This window comes from Mercenaria mercenaria, chromosome 12, assembly GCF_021730395.1.
Source record: "Mercenaria mercenaria strain notata chromosome 12, MADL_Memer_1, whole genome shotgun sequence".
Classification (NCBI taxonomy): domain Eukaryota; kingdom Metazoa; phylum Mollusca; class Bivalvia; order Venerida; family Veneridae; genus Mercenaria; species Mercenaria mercenaria.
The window spans coordinates 68,777,564-68,795,255 of record NC_069372.1 but is presented as its reverse complement, the minus strand read 5'-3'; the positions used below and the strand labels follow the sequence as shown (position 1 = coordinate 68,795,255).

General features: G+C 35.4%; 1 protein-coding gene across 9 annotated transcripts in view; it reads left to right on the top strand.

The window, feature by feature from the left end:
• Positions 1-17,692, top strand: part of LOC123533706 (uncharacterized) — a 363,176-nt gene that overhangs the window by 226,054 nt on the left and 119,430 nt on the right. For all 9 annotated transcript variants that reach the window (XR_008366543.1, XM_053520291.1, XM_053520290.1 and 6 more), the window contains 3 exons: positions 2,583-2,899; positions 8,795-8,952; positions 13,333-17,413. Coding sequence is in view for 8 of the 9 variants with exons in the window: in XM_053520291.1 (XP_053376266.1) it covers positions 2,583-2,899; positions 8,795-8,952; positions 13,333-17,413 (4,556 nt within the window). In the remaining variant the exon portion in view is untranslated. The remainder of the gene's footprint in view (positions 1-2,582; positions 2,900-8,794; positions 8,953-13,332; positions 17,414-17,692) is intronic.

Below are 17,692 nucleotides of genomic sequence, written 5' to 3'. Positions count from 1 at the left end.
AATACATCACATCTTTTTTTTCATCTCAAGTATTTAAACAATAGCAAAAAATATTGTGAAAATTCGAAAACTGTTTACTTAATATCTTAGAACAATATGTCATGAAACCAGAGTGGAAATGTTTTATTATTTTTTTTATATATATATATTTTAAATTGTCATGGTTATTGGAATACTGTAACTTGGAAAATGTTATGAATATCAAAGTGTTATATAGCTTAATTAAAACTATTTCTCTAAAAATGTTGTGATATTGAAACATTTTCTTTATCAGAGGAAATGACTTCCAGATATCAGAAAGTTGTTCCACTTAAAGAACTATTTCTTTGAAATGGCATCAATAAAGAACTTAGTTAGAACTGTTTTGATTAAAAAGTTTTGTTAGAACTATTTCTTTGAAAATGTCATGAATAAAAAGCTTTGTTTGAACTATTTCTTTGAAATGACATCAATAAAGAGCTTAGTTAGAACTGTTTTGAATAAAAAGTTTTATTAGAACTATTTCTTTGAAAATGTCACGAATAAAAAGCTTTTCTTGAACTATTTCGTTGAAATGGCATTAATGAAAAGCTTAGAACTGTTTTGAATAAAGTTTTGTGATCTATGTAGTATGCTAGTAAAGATTGTCTGGAACATTCATTGGGTCGGAAAATGACATGAGGTAAACCATTCATACGCAATTTATTATTTGTAACAGTTAATAACTGCATGACATACATCTAATCTGATATGCCACCACACTTCACAGAAACAGAAAGATTTTTATACGCCCGTTTGAAAAACGGGACGTATTATGGGAACGCCCCTGGCGGGCGGTTGGGCGGGTGGGCGGTTGGGCGGGCAGGCGGACGGGCGGCGTCCACAGCCCTTGTCCGGAGCATATCTTCTACATGCATGGAGGGATTTTGATGAAACTTAGCACAGTTGTTCACCATCATGAGACGGAGTGTCGTGCGCAAGAACCAGGTCCCTAGGTCTAAGGTCAAGGTCACACTTAGAGGTCAAAGGTCAAATTCAAGAATGACTTTGTCCGGAGCATATCTTCTTCATGCATAGAGGGATTTTGATGAAAGTTTTTTCGATTTTTTTTTTTTTTTTTTTTTTTCTCTTTAAAGATTAACTTCCCTCAGTTCTTACTATAAATAACTTACATTGTAACTTTTTTATAATTGACCGTAGGGAAAAACCAAGACCACTTTTCTGTGGTACAACATTGATGTTACTTTCAAATTTTGGGTGTATTTTAAGGTATCTCTACCTGGTAAGGATTTTTTTTGTGGACTTAGAAAAATAAAAGAATTACAATAATTTCTAAAAAAAAAAAAACATTGTAAACTGTCCGTCCGTTAGTTCGTGTTTGTTCGTCACAACGTTAACTTTTTGCATGAAGGCACTTTACTCACGAACCACTGCACCCAGGACCTTCAATCGTCACATGCTGATAGTACTTATTGAGTACACAACCCTTACTGACTTTGGGGTCACCAGGTTTGGTTTTTTTAGGTTTCACAATGACACGTAAATTTTAGGTCATTCCAGTTTTTCATATGGTCTTAACACAGGCTTGCCTATAGCTTAACTAGTGCAGAATATTCTATCATTGCTCTTTACAAGAAAAAGGCGTTTTATTATGTACAAGATCAATAGAAGTTACTTGAAAATGAACATTAAATGACATTTTTTACATCAAGTAGAAGAAAAAGTAACATTTTGGACTTATTTTCCTTTTCATATTATTGGAAAATCTGTTGTGTAATAAAAAAAATCTGTTGTGTAAAACACTTCTAATCTATTTATAAAAGTATAGATTCAGCTATAATTGAACCAACATAAAGTTCAGCTATAAATGAACCAACATAACTAAAAGCAGCTGTCAAAGAACATTACATTGAAGGAAAGTCATCAATAATCTTTCCAGAAATATCATATTGTTGCAATAGTTATTTCCAGTAATATCAGTATTATTGCAATAGTATTTCCAGTAATAACGGTATTATTGTAATAGTATTTCCAGTAATATCGGTATTATTGCAATAGTATTTCCAGCAATATCGGTATTATTGCAATAGTATTTCCAGCAATATCGGTATTATTGCAATAGTATTTCCAGTAATATCGGTATTATTGCAATACTATTTCCAGCAATTTCAGTACTGTCTCCAGCAATATCAGTACTATTTCCAGCAATATCAGTATTATTGCATTATTATTTCCAGCAATATCAGTACTGTTTCCAGCAATATCAGTACTACTTCCAGCAATATCAGTATTATTGCATTATTATTTCCAGCAATATCAGTATTATTGCATTATTATTTCCAGCAATATCAGTATTATTGCATTAATTTTTCTAGCAATATCTGTATTATTGCATTGCAATAGTTGCTACTATGAAATGGGCTAGTGACTCTCTTGCACAGTGTTTTATACTAAATAAAGAATTGGTCACTTTTTTAATACTGTGTATTTTAATACTCAAAAGTATGGTTTTTATCTGTGTACAACATACCTCTCATTTTTAGGCTAAATACTGCTTCTTGGGTATGAAATATAATGTTAATCTTATATTACTCTCTTTCCAGGCTAAACCTTCAGCACACTGATTCAGATGATCAAATATCAAAGTTTGAAGAAAGCTCAAAGAAGTCTGTTTTGGTAAGATCACCTGGTGAAGTTAATGAGACAGAGACAGATACTCTGAAGCTGACTGTTGAAGAAACACTAGTAGCTGAACCATCCACAACCAGTTCAATTGTAGTTAGTAAACCAGACAAAAGACTTGCTACTGAAGTAACTGCACTGATATCTGAAGTGAAAAGTGCTGATGCAGTAACAGTGAAGAATACTGTAACAAACCGGTTTGAGGCTGGAGTCCTTGACGGCTGTGCAGTGAAATCAGGTCAGTTAAAAGCATTTTGATATCTTATCTTCACCTTAAATAAACAGAAGAAACCAGCTAATCTAATACCCAAAATCAATTAGTTATAGGTTATTTATCACACTATAATGATATTTTGTACAGACACAGAAGGGGTATATTAAAAGGACACCAAACTTCATGAAAATACATGGCATCTTATTTTCCCAGGAAATATGCACACAAATGATTTAAACTGTCAACATGGACGTAACATTTTGACCACTGGATGATATCCCTTGTTGAAAAAATGGTAAAATTGTCTTTCATCAGCATTTAAACAAACCTTAATGGCTGAAATGACTTAATAGATGATGTTAAGAGAAATGTGGTACCTATGGCTGCAAGTATGAGAAGAAATCCCCTTCTGTTAGGGAGCAATTATTATTATTATCCCCCGACAAAAGTCGGAGGGATATAGTTTTGGCGTTGTCCGTCCGTCCATCTGTCCGGAGCCATATCTAGGAAATGGTTGGGAATATTTATTTAAAACTTCATACACTTGTTCACCACTATGAGTTCTTGCCGCCCGTCAAGTTTCAGTCAGATTGCCCAAGTAACACCAGAGTTATGGCCCTTAGAAGTTTCTATTGTTAACTATATAGGGTACTATAAATATGGCAATTTCTGCATCATAACTTCTGATATATTTGACCTTGAACTATGAAACTTAACAGAATTTAGAGCACTATAATGTGGTTGTGCACACACAATTTCGTATGGATTTCTTTTGTTACTGCAGAGTTATTGCCCTTTAATTGTCTAAAAATCCACATATTTGTACATAACAAACTTGCCATTTGGCAGAATTTCATTAAATTTCTTTCATTCTTTTCTGTGAACATTTATTATAAACATGTGAAGTTGCGCACCCACACCTGGTCGCCCACTTGACTTGGTCACTTGATTTTACATAAGAAAATCTTTAAAAATCTTCTTCTCAAAAACCAGAAGCCCTAGAGCTTAGATATTTGACTTGTAGCATTGCCTGGTAGACCTCTACAAAATTTGTTCAAATCGTGACCCCCAGGGTCAAAATTGACCCTGCCCCAGGGGTCACTTGATTTTACATAGGAAAATCTTCAAAAATTTTCTAAAAATAAACCAGAAGGCCTAGAGCTTAGATATTTCACATGTAGCATTGCCTAGTGGACCTCTACAAAATTTGTTCAAATCATGACCCCTGGGTCAAAATTGACCCCGCTCCAGGGGTCACTTGATTTTACATAGGAAAAATCTTCAAAAAATTTCTAAAAATAAACTAGAAGGCCTAGATCTTAGATATTTGACATGTAGCATTGCCTTGTAGACTTCTACAAAATTTGTTCAAATCATGACCCCCAGGGTCAAATTGACCCCGCCCCATGGGGTTACTTGATTTTACATAGAAAAATCTTCAAAATTTTCTAAAAATAAAGCAGAAGGCCTAGAGCTTAGATATTTGATGTATAGCATTGCCTAGTGGACCTCTACAAAATTGGTTCAAATCTTGACCCCCCAGGGTCAAATTGACCCAGCCCCAGGGGTTACTTGATTGTACATAGGGAAATCTTCATAAATTTGCTAAAAATAAACCAGAATGCCTAGATCTTAGATATTTGATATGTAACATTTCCTAGTAGACTTCTACAAACTTTGAACAAATCATGACCCCCGGGATAAAATTGGCCCCGCCCCAGGGGTTACTTGATTGTACATCGGAAAATCTTCCAAAAAATTTCTAAAAATCATCAGTTGACATTAGAAACATGTAGCTCATATTACTCGGGTGAGCATCCCAGGGTCATCATGACCCTCTTGTTTTTCATTTTTAATTTTCCATCAATATTTATAATCAACATGTGAAATTTTGTTTCCTCTCCCATTCCCCTGCACCCCCACACCCTTAAAAAATAAATATATATACATATATATATTTCCATTCCTTTTTTTTTTTTTTTTTAAATGTTCAAACCTTCAACATGTTAAGTTGTGACTGCACAAGCCTTGCCCTCAGTCATGTTCAAGATATCTTACCAGTGTTCTCATAAGGACATCTGTTTTTTTTAAGTTCAAATGTACATGTTAAACAACAACACCTGGTGCCAAACCACTCAAAGACAATATTTCGTTCCAGTTAAACTTCAAGCTCATATTTCAATTACGGTAACTGCATTTAATTTTAAAAGCTAAGCTTATTACAGTAAGCATATCCCATTCAGAATAAATTCTTTAGTCAGGATCAAAGTATCATACATTTATTATGTACTCTTTAATTAAACATTTGTTTTCTGTTAAATTGATTTTGACTAATGAAATTATTTGCTTCTTATTAACATCCGTAACTTTTTGCCGGATATATTTTTTTGCCATTCCTCACCACAAACCCTTTCGGCGGGGGATACCAATTCATCGAATTTGCTTGTTTATTATTATTATTATTATTATTTTTATTATAGTCTTCTCCTCTAATTGTTCAACACTGATCATATTCTTGGGACTCAAAACAACAACATGAATAGAAGTATAAGTTCAGAAGCGGTGTTATGTATCATTTAGTATATCAATTTTCACTCAAGGGATTAATTTAACCAAAAAGCATATTTTTTCCCTGCATGTTTTAAGGATGTGACAAAGGACTGCCATTCACCAATATCTCTCTGTGGGCATATCAACATTACAAGTAGAAAGGTCATCACAATCTAACCTTCTAGATTGTTGTTCCATCAGGACTTTTGTTTGCACAATATGTTCTATATATAACACCAGCTCTCATTAATGTAGAAATAATTTTCAGTTACAGACGTATTAGTGCTGCAGCTAAAGTGGACAATTCTAGGGAAGGGATACTGCATCCCCCAGGCTTGGTGCTGGTCACATAAGAGAAAAGTAACAATTTATGGGAGTCATTGGCATAAAATTTCCCAATTCTTACGCTGCCTAAATTAGCATGAAAAGTGCCTAAAATCTCCAAATAACTGAGATTAAAACTAAACCCTCTTGCTAAAACCTCTTCCTCTGCCTTTCCTCCTGTTTTGACACCAGCCATGTTTGGAAGATTAAAAACATAGAAGTAAATGGTATAATATCTTTGTAAAAGCCCCTGAAGGGCAAAACCATCCCTCCAATAGAAGGTAGGTCTTTTTGACAACACTGATTACTCATAGAAACTAATTAGAGCAACAAGCTTTAATTCATGCCAGACTGGATTTTCACAGGTTTTTGCCAGTGATGGAAAAACCCATCTTACACATGACAGTCATGCTGTAATTTATGAATGAATGGGTAAATTCATACGATACAATAGTGAAACTGTTACAGTGATTCAAAGAAAAACATTAATTTTATTTCATTTCTTCTATAAATTGAAGAATAGAGAAAGATTCAATCACTGGTAGAAAGTATGGATGGAAATATCAGGCTCTTGGTAACTGTTTTTTCGACAACTCAGCAGGGCCTCGTTACTACCTAAAAAGTTGCCCTTAAGCCAGATAATCGGCACCTTCAACCAGTGAAAGATTATTAAAATATACAACTAACAAGACTAGTATTAGATTTTGTACTACCATATTTTGGTGCGTATAGGTCGCACTTTTTCTACCCATTTTGCTGCCTGAAAAAGTTCCTGCGACCTATACGACAGAACATTGCCAGCAGAGTTTTTTTTCGGGCCAATTTTCTGACAGTTGCTCTCGCAAAATTACGTGCATCTGTTACGAACGAACAAAATGGATAAAAAATATCAATATCGGCGGCTTTTCAACAAATATATCGTAAATAACCCATACAGACTATTAAAATTATGAATGACTTTTATTCAAAGATGCTTTTGCAGTTTGAATTACGTTTGTTTCTACTTTCGTTTTACTGGACGCCATTGACATGTACTCCGGGTTGGATAAAATCCGGACAGATCCGCCCTCCATTCCAAACATTGTTTATACTAATTCTTAGCGTATTTAAAAACTTGAAAGATAATTTTTTACTTTTGATTTTTAAATAAAAGAAAAAAATCTAAAAAGAAATATTTTGTTAATCTTTTTACTCAGAATAAAAAGAACGCGGTTAATTACATGACACGGAAAGGTGTTATAATTGCTGTGCAAACAATTCACACTTAAACTTGCATGATTACAGAATGTAAACGCAAACCGTCTGCTGCCAATTAGTGTCAAAAAGCCGCTTTTCTTTGATGTAGTCTGTTACCGATACTACTGTTGGTACGAAACGGTTGGGAACGAAAATAACACTGTCCGATTTCCACCAATCAGGTTCTGATAATAATTCAGTCCGCGGCATCAATATGGCCGCCGCCATAACTTTTTTGCCGGTAAATATTAAATACTGCTGGGGAAAAAATCCGAAAATTAACTGCGAATAATACGCTAGAACTTAAATTTTCCGACCATTTCTAGAGCAAAAATTAGATGCGGACTATACATTACCGCGACCTATACACACCAAAATACGGTAATGCAAAACCCATAATAAGAAAAAACTAAGCTGAGGACACAGCAGCATTTCATCTGTTCTGTATTCAAGAGTTCTGTGATGATACAGTCAGCTGCAATTTAAAAATAAATAGGATTGAATCATCTCCATGACGATATTCTCTGTTTTATGTGTAATTAACATAAAATTGATTGAAGTATGAATAAAACATAAAATTTACTGATGGCAGGAAATGAGAAGTGAGAAATAGATGTAAATTTGTAATATAAAGCTTTGCAAAGTGGTTGCATTTTACACACGATTAAAGCTTCTTAATTTACAACAGAAAATATTCATTAATTCATGATAACTAAATATGAAAATTCTATATTTGTACTTAGGAATCTACAAAAATTAAAGCTATAAAACTAAAGTTACTGAAATTCCATTACAAGCTTGCAATTTTTAATAGATCAATTAAATTTTTAGAGGATGTTCAAGTTTTGTCATGAATATGGTTTTTATTATCATCTAATGTTATTAAATGAGATATTTCATGTGTGACCGGCCGCACGTGAAATAGGATTTTCTTTCCATACCGTGAGATTAAGATAAAAACTTTAACTTCCTGTTTATTATAAACAGAAATGATTGTAAATGTTGTTTGTCTACATTTAGAATGATCAACAACCACAACAACAACAACAGTACATTTTCTGTACAGCAGAAATTTAGTCTTATTTTACTTATAAACGGAAAGAGTTACCTTTACAACATCAGCAAAGATACTAAATATGAAGAAGTAGTTGTAAGAGTTGTGTACAACTCACTGTAACTGTTCCAAATAATTTTGACATTCCTGGTGTTACAAATCGAAAGTAAAAAGGTCACCCAAGTGATGTCCCAAGTAGTTGTGGCTAGTTAAATGCCTTGTGCTGGTATGCATACTAGATAGAATGTGCAATAATAGGCAAATTGCAAACATTGTAAATGTTATGTTTCGACTTGAAATAGATAACATTACTTTCCCATATACACATCGCTTGAAATGATACCAGAGTTACTGCCCAAGAATACTAAAATAGTTCAGGAAAACCATACGTCGTACTGCAGAGCAGATAATAGCAAATATGTTTCACTGCAATGAAAAATAAATACAATGAAAATATGCGTTATATTCCATCAATATTTTTCAGTATTTTATTAGAAAGCATATGATATTATAAGAGTATGTTGGCAATTATATCTTTCAGGGACTGGTTTCACAAAATAGGTTTCCTTTGTTCAATGCCTAGAAATAATTATCATATTTTTTGGGACTCGAGTTGTTTGAATAGCCAAATAACTCTTGGTTATCTTAGCTTGATAGTAAATGGTTTAGGTGGCTTCACAGAAACACTTATCAAGAGATACAGCCATGTTAGTATATATACATACATACATTTTCAATTGATATACACTTTTCAGAGGCTGGCAGTATTAGTTTTAGACCACGCACGAAGCCACCCGTGCAGTTGGTGCATCCTCAGGTCCATAAACCTCCTGCCGGGAAGATCAAAGTGGAGTCAGTCGTCACATCAGAGATTCCAACCAATGTCTCAGTTCATACAGGAGAAAATAAAGAGGTAATTTGCTGATCTCAGTGAAGCATTACTATCTCATTTACCAGATTTAACTTACCTAACTCTTCCATTAAAACTGCGCATTGTAAAACCACAAATATCAAATCTGTTTTTTTAGCTCACCTGAGCCAAAGGCTCATGGTGAGCTTTTGTGGCCACTCAATGTTTGTCGTCTGTTGTGTGTCCGTCAGCATTGTCTAAAAAAATCTTCTTCTTGAAAACCACTGAGCAGAATTACATGAAACTTCACAGGAATGATCCTTGGGTGGCCCCCTTTCAAAAGTGTTCAAAGAATTGAATTCCATTTTGTGCTCTGGTTGCCATGGCAACCAAAAGAAAAAAGCTTTAAAAATCTTCTTGTCCAAAATCACAGTGCCTAGGGTTTTGATATCTGGTATGTAGCATCATCTAGTGGTCCTCTGCCAAGATTATTCAAATTATTCTCCTAGGGTCAAATATGGCCCCTCCCCGGGGGTCACATGATTTATATAGACTTATATAGGGAAAACTTTGAAAATCTTCTTGTACAAAACCACATGGCCTAGGGCTTTGATATTTGGTATGTAGCATCATCTAGTGGTCCTCTACCAAGATTGTTCAAATTATCCCCATAGGGTCAAATATGGCCCTGCCCCAGGGGTACCAAGTTTTACATAGACTTATATAGGAAAAAAAGTTTAAAAAATTTCTTGTCTGAAACCACAAAACATAGGCCTTTGATATTTGGTTTATAGCATTGTCTTATGGTCCTCAACCAAAATTTTTCAAATTGTACCCCTAGAATGAAAAGAGGCCTTTCCCTTGGGGTCCCAAGTTTTATATAGACTTATATAGGAAAAAACTTTAAACATCTTCTTGTCTGAAACCACAAGACTTAGGCTTTTGATATTTGGTATGATGCATTGCCTAGTAGTCCTCTATCAAAATTGTTCAAATTATGCCCCTGGGGTTAAAAGAGGCCCCGCCCCGGGGTCACTTAGTTATCATATGAGTTATATAGGAAAAAATACTAAAAATTATCTGATCCTATTTTCAAGACTGTTTAATTATAATTACATGATGACCCCAAGTAATATGATGTCACTTGACTGTGACCTTGACCTTCTGACCTACTTTCTTGCTTTTAGCTCACTTGAGCACGAAATGCTCAAAGGTGAGCTTTTGTGATCACCCTGTGTCCGTCGTCCGTCAGTCGTCCTTCGTCATCAACAATTTGACTGTTAACACTCTAGAGGTCACAATTTTGGCCTAATCTTAATGAAACTTAGTCAGAATGTTACTTTCAATAAAATCTTGGCTGAGTTTGATATTGGGTTATCTTGGATCAAAAATTAGGTCACCAGGTCAAATCAAAAGAAAAGCTTGTTAACACTCTAGAGGTCACAATTTTGGCCGCATCTTAATCAAACTTGGTCAGAATGTTACTTTAAATGAAATCTTGGGCGAGTTTGATGATGGGTCATCTGGGGTCAAAAACTAGGTCACCGGGTCAAATCAAAGGAAAAGCTTGTTAACACTCTAGAGGTCAAATTTTTGGCCCAATCTTAATGAAACTTGGTCAGAATGTTACCCTCAATAAAATCTTGGACCTATTTGATATTGGGTCATCTGGGGTCAAAAACTAGGTCACCAGGTCAAATCAAAGGAAAAACTTGTTAACACTCTAGAGGTCACAATTTCGGCCCAATCTTAATGAAACTTGATCAGAATGTTACCGTCAATGAAATCTTAGACGAGTTAGATATTGGGTCATAGGGGGTAAAAAAAACAAGGTCACCAGGTCAAATCAAAGGAAAAGCTTGTTAACACTGTAGAGGCCACATTTATGACTGTATATTCATGAATCTTGGTCAGAATGTTAATCATGATGATCTCAAAGTCCAGTTTGAATCTGGCTCATGTAGGGTCAAAAATTAGGTCACCAGGTCAAATCAAACAAATAGCTAGTTAACACTCTAGAGGCCACATTAAGGACCATATCTAAATAATATTTGGTCAGAATGTTAATCTTGAAGATATATAGGTCTAGTTCAAATCTGGGTCATGTTGGGTCAAAAACTAGGTCACCGGGTCAAATCAAAGGAAAAGCTTGTTAACACTCTAGAAGCCACATTTATGACTGTATCTTCATGAAACTTAGTTGGAATGTTAATCTTGATGATCTTTAGGTCAAGTTCGAATCTGGGTCATGTGGGGTCAAAAACTAGGTCACCGGGTCAAATCAAAGGATAAGTTAGTTAACATTTTAGAGGCCACATTTATGACCATATCTTAATGAAACAATCTTGATGTCAATAGGTCAAGTGAGCGATACAGGGCCTTCATGGCCCTCTTGTTTTTAATTGCTCTTTGCAAACTATACATTATTATTATATATTGCGTAGAATTCACTGAGTAAAGGTTTGTGTTTTTAAGCTTGACTTCTTGAAATGTTTCAAATAGTAGAGCTACTTTTGTCTCCCTTTTTGTTGGCATCAGATTTCTGCTGCATCACAAAAGTTTTGCATGTAAACAGATGCCTCAAAAACTACTAGGCCAAATGCATTAAAACTTGACACACATATCTTTGGTGTTATATGAAGTGACCTCAAAGGGCAAGTTACATAACTCTTAACTTTTAGATTTGTCAAAGTTTTGCCCCCTTTTAACTTTTCATGTTAAAGTTTTGCATATGTAAGTAGGTTTCTCAAAACCTACTAAGCCAAATGCGTTCAAAGTTCACACTTTTTCACAATTATTTCTCTTTTTAACTTAGAAATTTTGGTTGAAGTTTTACATGTAAGCAAGTTTCTCTAAGATTACTAGGTCAAAATGATGCTTATTTTTAACATAGAAATTTTATGACAATTTTGCTTGTCAGCTTGTTCCTCAGGAATTCCTTGACAGAGTGTTTAAAGATTCTCTATTGTTCTTTTGCATCAAAGGATGACCTCACATGGCACGTTTCATAATTATTAGAAAACTTTGCAAAAGCTTTTATATGTGAGCTAGTATAGGTGGAAAGGCTTCAAGAAGTGGAGTGTCCATCCATCCATCCATCCATCATGTCCACTCTATATGTCCTTAAATACTTAGAACAATTTCATAAAACTGGTATTAGTTATTGATCTCATCAAGACACTATTTAGCATTTTACTGTTGTCTGGTTTTCATTACTTATTTTAAAGTTCATATTATGTTTCCAGATATTGATAAATCCCTTTTTTTAAACAAGTGGATGTATTATGTGATGGCATGTACATCTTCAACTGTCTTGTCTGTCATAATTTGTGTCCGTAGTAAAACTTTATAACCATTAAAGGTATTGACTTTAAATTTGGCACATGGGAAGATGGCAGTGAGACAATGTGCAGAGTGCTTGAACCAGCTCTGTAGGGCAAAGGTCAAGGTCACAAAGTAAAATAAAATGTCAAAACTGTCAATCATATTCTCTGTCTGGAGCATTACTAAATAACCATGCAAGGTATTGACTTCAAACATGTAGGTAGGTGATGATGAAACAATGTGCAGAGTGCATGAACTAGGATAGTAGTTCAAAGGTCAAGGTCAAATCTGCCCATCATATTTTATGTCCAGAGCATAACTTAAAAAGTAGTAAAGGTATTGACTGAGACTGGGAATATAGGCAGATTGTGATGAGACGATGTGCAGACTGCATCAATTTACATTACACCCCCATCCCCCATTAATACTCCCCACCCCATACAAAAAAAGGGGATTTATTTAGTTATTTGCCCTTTAGTATACTGTCACCCCCCCCCCCCCCCCCCCCCCCCCCCCCCACCCCACACACACACGCACACACACTCACCGTCTGCTTCCCCCACACACACCCACCATACACCAAAAAAAAAAAATCTCTAAATTTTGCTTTTTCTTTGAATTAAGTGTTCATCCTCTTCTGATAGAGTCCTATGGGTGTATATTACTTGGCAGAGTTCTTGTAACTGCTGTATACTTGATAAATTCATATGGCTGGTTTTGAGGTCATAAATCAGTCTTAGAATGCGACCTTGCTGTTAGCTAAATTCAAGTGTGAGCTCAGAATTTTGTAAAATGCCATTGTTTCGTAGACAAGACTCCAATCTGTAAAATGCCATTGTTTTGTAGACAAGACTCAAATCTGTAAAATGCCATTGTTTTGTAGACCGCCCTAACCCTTTGTAATTGACACTCGTTGTCATACTAATTTGTTTAATGTTTACTCATAAAAAATTATTTTCATTCAAGTATACAGAATTCTACAAATGAAAAAATGAGAAAAAGTCAATAAGTATTAAGTGTACAGTATAATTGTAGGTAACTTTTAGTAATTAAATGCAGCAGTATTTAGTTTAAGTGTTTATGAATATGTGCTGTTCAAATAAAATATTTCTATTTCAGGAATCTGCCACTACATGTATTACGACAACAAATGTTGTCAACAGTCCAGTTCAGGCAGATGCAGGATTAATTTCAACATTGGCTCAAATTAGTCCAGTTCTTGACACAACAGTAACCTCCACAGCTAGTGGCCTGCTTTCTACAGCATTAGTAAATTCAGGAACACCTCAAGCGCCTGTGACAGTTTTACCTACATTGGCACAAATTTCCAATGGAGGTCTCACTGTAACAACTACATCTCCATCTAGTTTTGGAAATGGAATGGTTATTCCCATACAACCTTTTGTACAAAATGTTCCTAATGCATTACAACAGGGATATGTTCAGAGTATTCCACAGCTTCAGCCAAGTCTTGTTCAGATTCAGTCCCAGAATATTGATCCATTATTTCAGCAGTCCTCACCTGTACATATCCAAAACCAGCTGATTCCAGTAACCATTTATCAAGCTGGAAACCAAACTTTGATCTCAAATTATACTTACACAAATGCAGGCTCGCAACTTAGGGTATCTAGTCAATCTGCTAATGTTATTCAAGCACAACCTGTAAATTTCAACATGAATCAAACACAGCTGAATACCAGTTCAGTAAGAATGCCACTTTGCCGACCAGTGAATTCAGGACCTCCACCACTGCTTATTTTACCAAAACCTTCCAATTTGTCCTCATTAAACGAGCAGTGTAAACAGTCACAGTACCTGAAAAAAGAAATTTCATCCTTGAAAAATCAAAAGCAAAAGTGTGAGCCATCAAAGGTTAAAAACAACTCTTCAGGGAAAAATCATTGTCAGACGTTCAAACAGAAAACAAAACAATTTTCTTCAAATGGAGAGTCATGTGACAGTATTTCAGAATCAGTACATAGACCTCCTAGTGATTCAGAGAAAATGCTTTTTGATGGTACAGGAAATGTTGAAGAAGAGGTTGATGATGAAATTAAAAAGCAAATGGAAGAATTAGACAGAGAAATTAAGCAAAAGGAACAAGAGCAAGAAGAAATGAGGAGAAAAAAGCTTGAACTATTGGAAAAAATGAAACAAGCTAAAAGTATTATTAAAAAGGAAACAGAAGCTGAAATGACTAGTAAAGACAAGTGTGAAATAGACAAAGGTGATAAAGAAAAACCTGATGAAGATAGAAAAGAAATTTCTGAATCTGCTGAAGATGCAAGTGAAGTAGTTGAGACAGGACTGCAGAAAACTCCAACTGATACAGAAGAAGCTTATAAGGAGAGGAAAAGATCTTGCAAAGATATGGTGTTATCAGAAGTTATTGAAGAGGAAAATGATGATGTTTTTGATTCTGACGCTCCCATTGATCTTTCATCTGCTTTGAAATCTAGCCAAGTTAATGATTTTTCAAAGGCAAATTTGTCAGTAACTGTTTCTAACGGTATTATCTCAATTAAAGAAAATAACAACATTGAATCTTCTTTAGTTCATTCTAGTGGAAATTTAGAAACAGAAAATGAAGGTGGTGAAAGTGAATTTGATTGTATGGATGATGATAACTCAGTGCTAAATGATAATTATCCCACAGTTAAATGTGATGGAATAAATTATATAGAAGACATAGGTTTGGTAAATCCATTTACTGGTGAATATGAAATCAATGAGGATGTGGAAGGTGTTGAATATCTGGATCTCTCAACTAAACCTGATGAATGTTCAAATGATCATGATCGTAAAGATATTGAAGATAGTGGTAATGGTAAAGATATGGAAAGTGCTGTATCTAAAGATAGAAATGAGGACACAAATATAGATAGTAACTTAAAAGTGCAGACAGATAAGCAAGATGTGACTGAGAAGGTTGAAGAAGAATCTGCTGAAGAAAACTCTTCTATATCTAGTGAGAAACCAGCAACAAAAAAATCACCTATCTCTATAAGTATTATTAATCCTGTCTCATCTGAAACAGATACAATCAATCAACCTTTAATCGTTTCTTTACCCAGTTCCATGACATCTGTTTCTGTTACATCATCCAGTATTCCAACCATGTCATGTTCAGTTGCACAATTTTCATCTGTTGCAGAATCAGAATTTTCTAAATCTGCTGATGCAGCTCCTGCAATTACAACTGATTCAATTCTTTCAGCACAACATTGTGATATTAATGTTGGTATATCTGAAGAAAGTTTTGAGACTAATAATTGTGAGACTGATGATGTACCACTGAATTTGGAAAAAGTAAAACCCACTACTAGTCTTGTTACATCAGGAGTTCATGATGTTTCAGATGTGTTGACTAAAGCAAATACTGATAATACTCCAAATACACATATAGATACAAACACTCAAAGTATGACTCAGTCTCCCACAAATTTGAGAGAGAGAATCACTGAAAGTGAAGTTACAAATTTTAAGCCACAGACATCAGATCAGAGCTGTAACAGATTTCCAAGAAAAGACATGAATTTGGGGAGTGTTCAAGAAAATCAAACACATGCTGCAGATAAACAGGTGCCTAGTTTACCAGTTGCTGCAGATAAATCATTACTTCAGATGCAGTTGTCTTCACCAAAAAGACATTCCAGTTTACAAAAAGTGATGCGTTGGCAGGACAAACAAGTTTTAGCACAAGGCATAGATGGAACTGTTAATTTGGTTGATGCCAATCAGCAGATAGTTAATAAACAAAACTACAAAATGAATTCTAGTACACGTAATTCTAGAGAAATGTTAAAGCGAAGAGTAAGACAAAAGTACATGGAATTGAAGCCTGCTCATTACAGGTCACCACCGAGAAAAGTTCAGAGAGGGGAAAAACAACAACCAGCACATAACCAGAAACCTACATCTCGTGAAACAATGAAAAAGATGTGTAAAACTCCATTCATACATCCCCATGTAGTACATAAGACATCCCCCTACATCTGTAGAAAACATCCTATCTTTCTTAGCCCAAAGGAGGTAGAGAAACCATTTCCAAGACTATGGGAAAAGCGGCCTCCAAAGTCTGCTCATAGTAAAAGACCATTTGGAATTGCAGGGCATTTAATTGTGCAATCATCAAGGAAGTACAGAAAAAGAGCAGTATCTGGAGAGCTAGCCTCACCACCCAGGTTTTACAGCCTTCCAAATACACCAACAGCAACTAGTGCTACACCACCGAGGGCAACATCTGCTGATTTTCATAGTAGTTATAGTCCATTACAATCGCCTACTGAAGTACAAGGACCTTCAAACACGTCAACAACTTCTGCTTCACCTAATAAAACTGGGGATCACCATGGAGCACAGGTTGGATTACCTTCTCCTATAAGAGCCCATTGCAGACCAAAATCAATGATGACATGTAACCAGTTTTATGAAACCAGTGTTTTAAGACCTCCAGCACTATTGAGAAATCCAAAGGCCAAGGGTGAATCACCAGGGAATGATGTTATTGAAGTAATTGATCTCACAGCTGATATACCTCCAACCACAAGATCAGATTCTGCTCCAAAGTCAACAGAAAGTCCTAGAAGCAAAGAAAGGGCAATACAAAAAGAACTAAGCCATGCAGTGTCTAAAAGACAGAAGTTAGACAATACTGAAGCATCATCTAATGAAAGAGGAAACTGTTCTAGTCAAAATTCAGCACTGAGACAGCAACAGCTTCTGAGCCAGATTGTTGCAAGACAACGGCTGATGCCACCTCCGCCGTATACTGGCCGCCAGAGAATGCCAGTACTGGTTCAAGTACCTAGACAGCCTACCTTAGAGCATCACCAGAGGATGCCCTATAACAGAAGAGTGGAGCCTCAATTGAATGACAATCAAAGACATATAGCTCAAAACATGGTACAGCCAGACATGCAAAGGTTTCAGAAACCTTCAGATTTGATGCAAGTAAATGACTCCCAGATTCGACCACAGATGTACCCTTCTCAGTATATGGGACCTGCTCAAGACACCAGAACATATGGAGGAAGAGTTTCTCAGACTGGTGTTCATACCCAGGACTACAGTTCTGGAAATGACCAGTTGATACAAAACCAAGATGTAGGTCCACTGAGAAGGGTACCACAACAAATGATGTACCCTGCTGGAGGCACCATGCAGACTGCCAATAGTGCTATGACTGGTTATGTAGGTAAGTTATCAAAAGTTTATTGCTGTATAATTTTCTGTTTGATGTCTGTTTAAAAAGAAGTCTTATATCTGGTTTAATCCTTGTCCTTGGCAATTGCTTGATAAGTAGTATATAGAAAACTGAAGATTAGGATTGTATATGTGGGCCGTAAGGTTACCGTCACAATTAGTAAAAAAATTATATACATTGCCTTCTATATCAAAGTTCAATATTGGCTGAATGGTCCAAGTCTTGGCCCATATTACAGTTTTGAATGTAGAAACTCAGAATGTTTCTAGT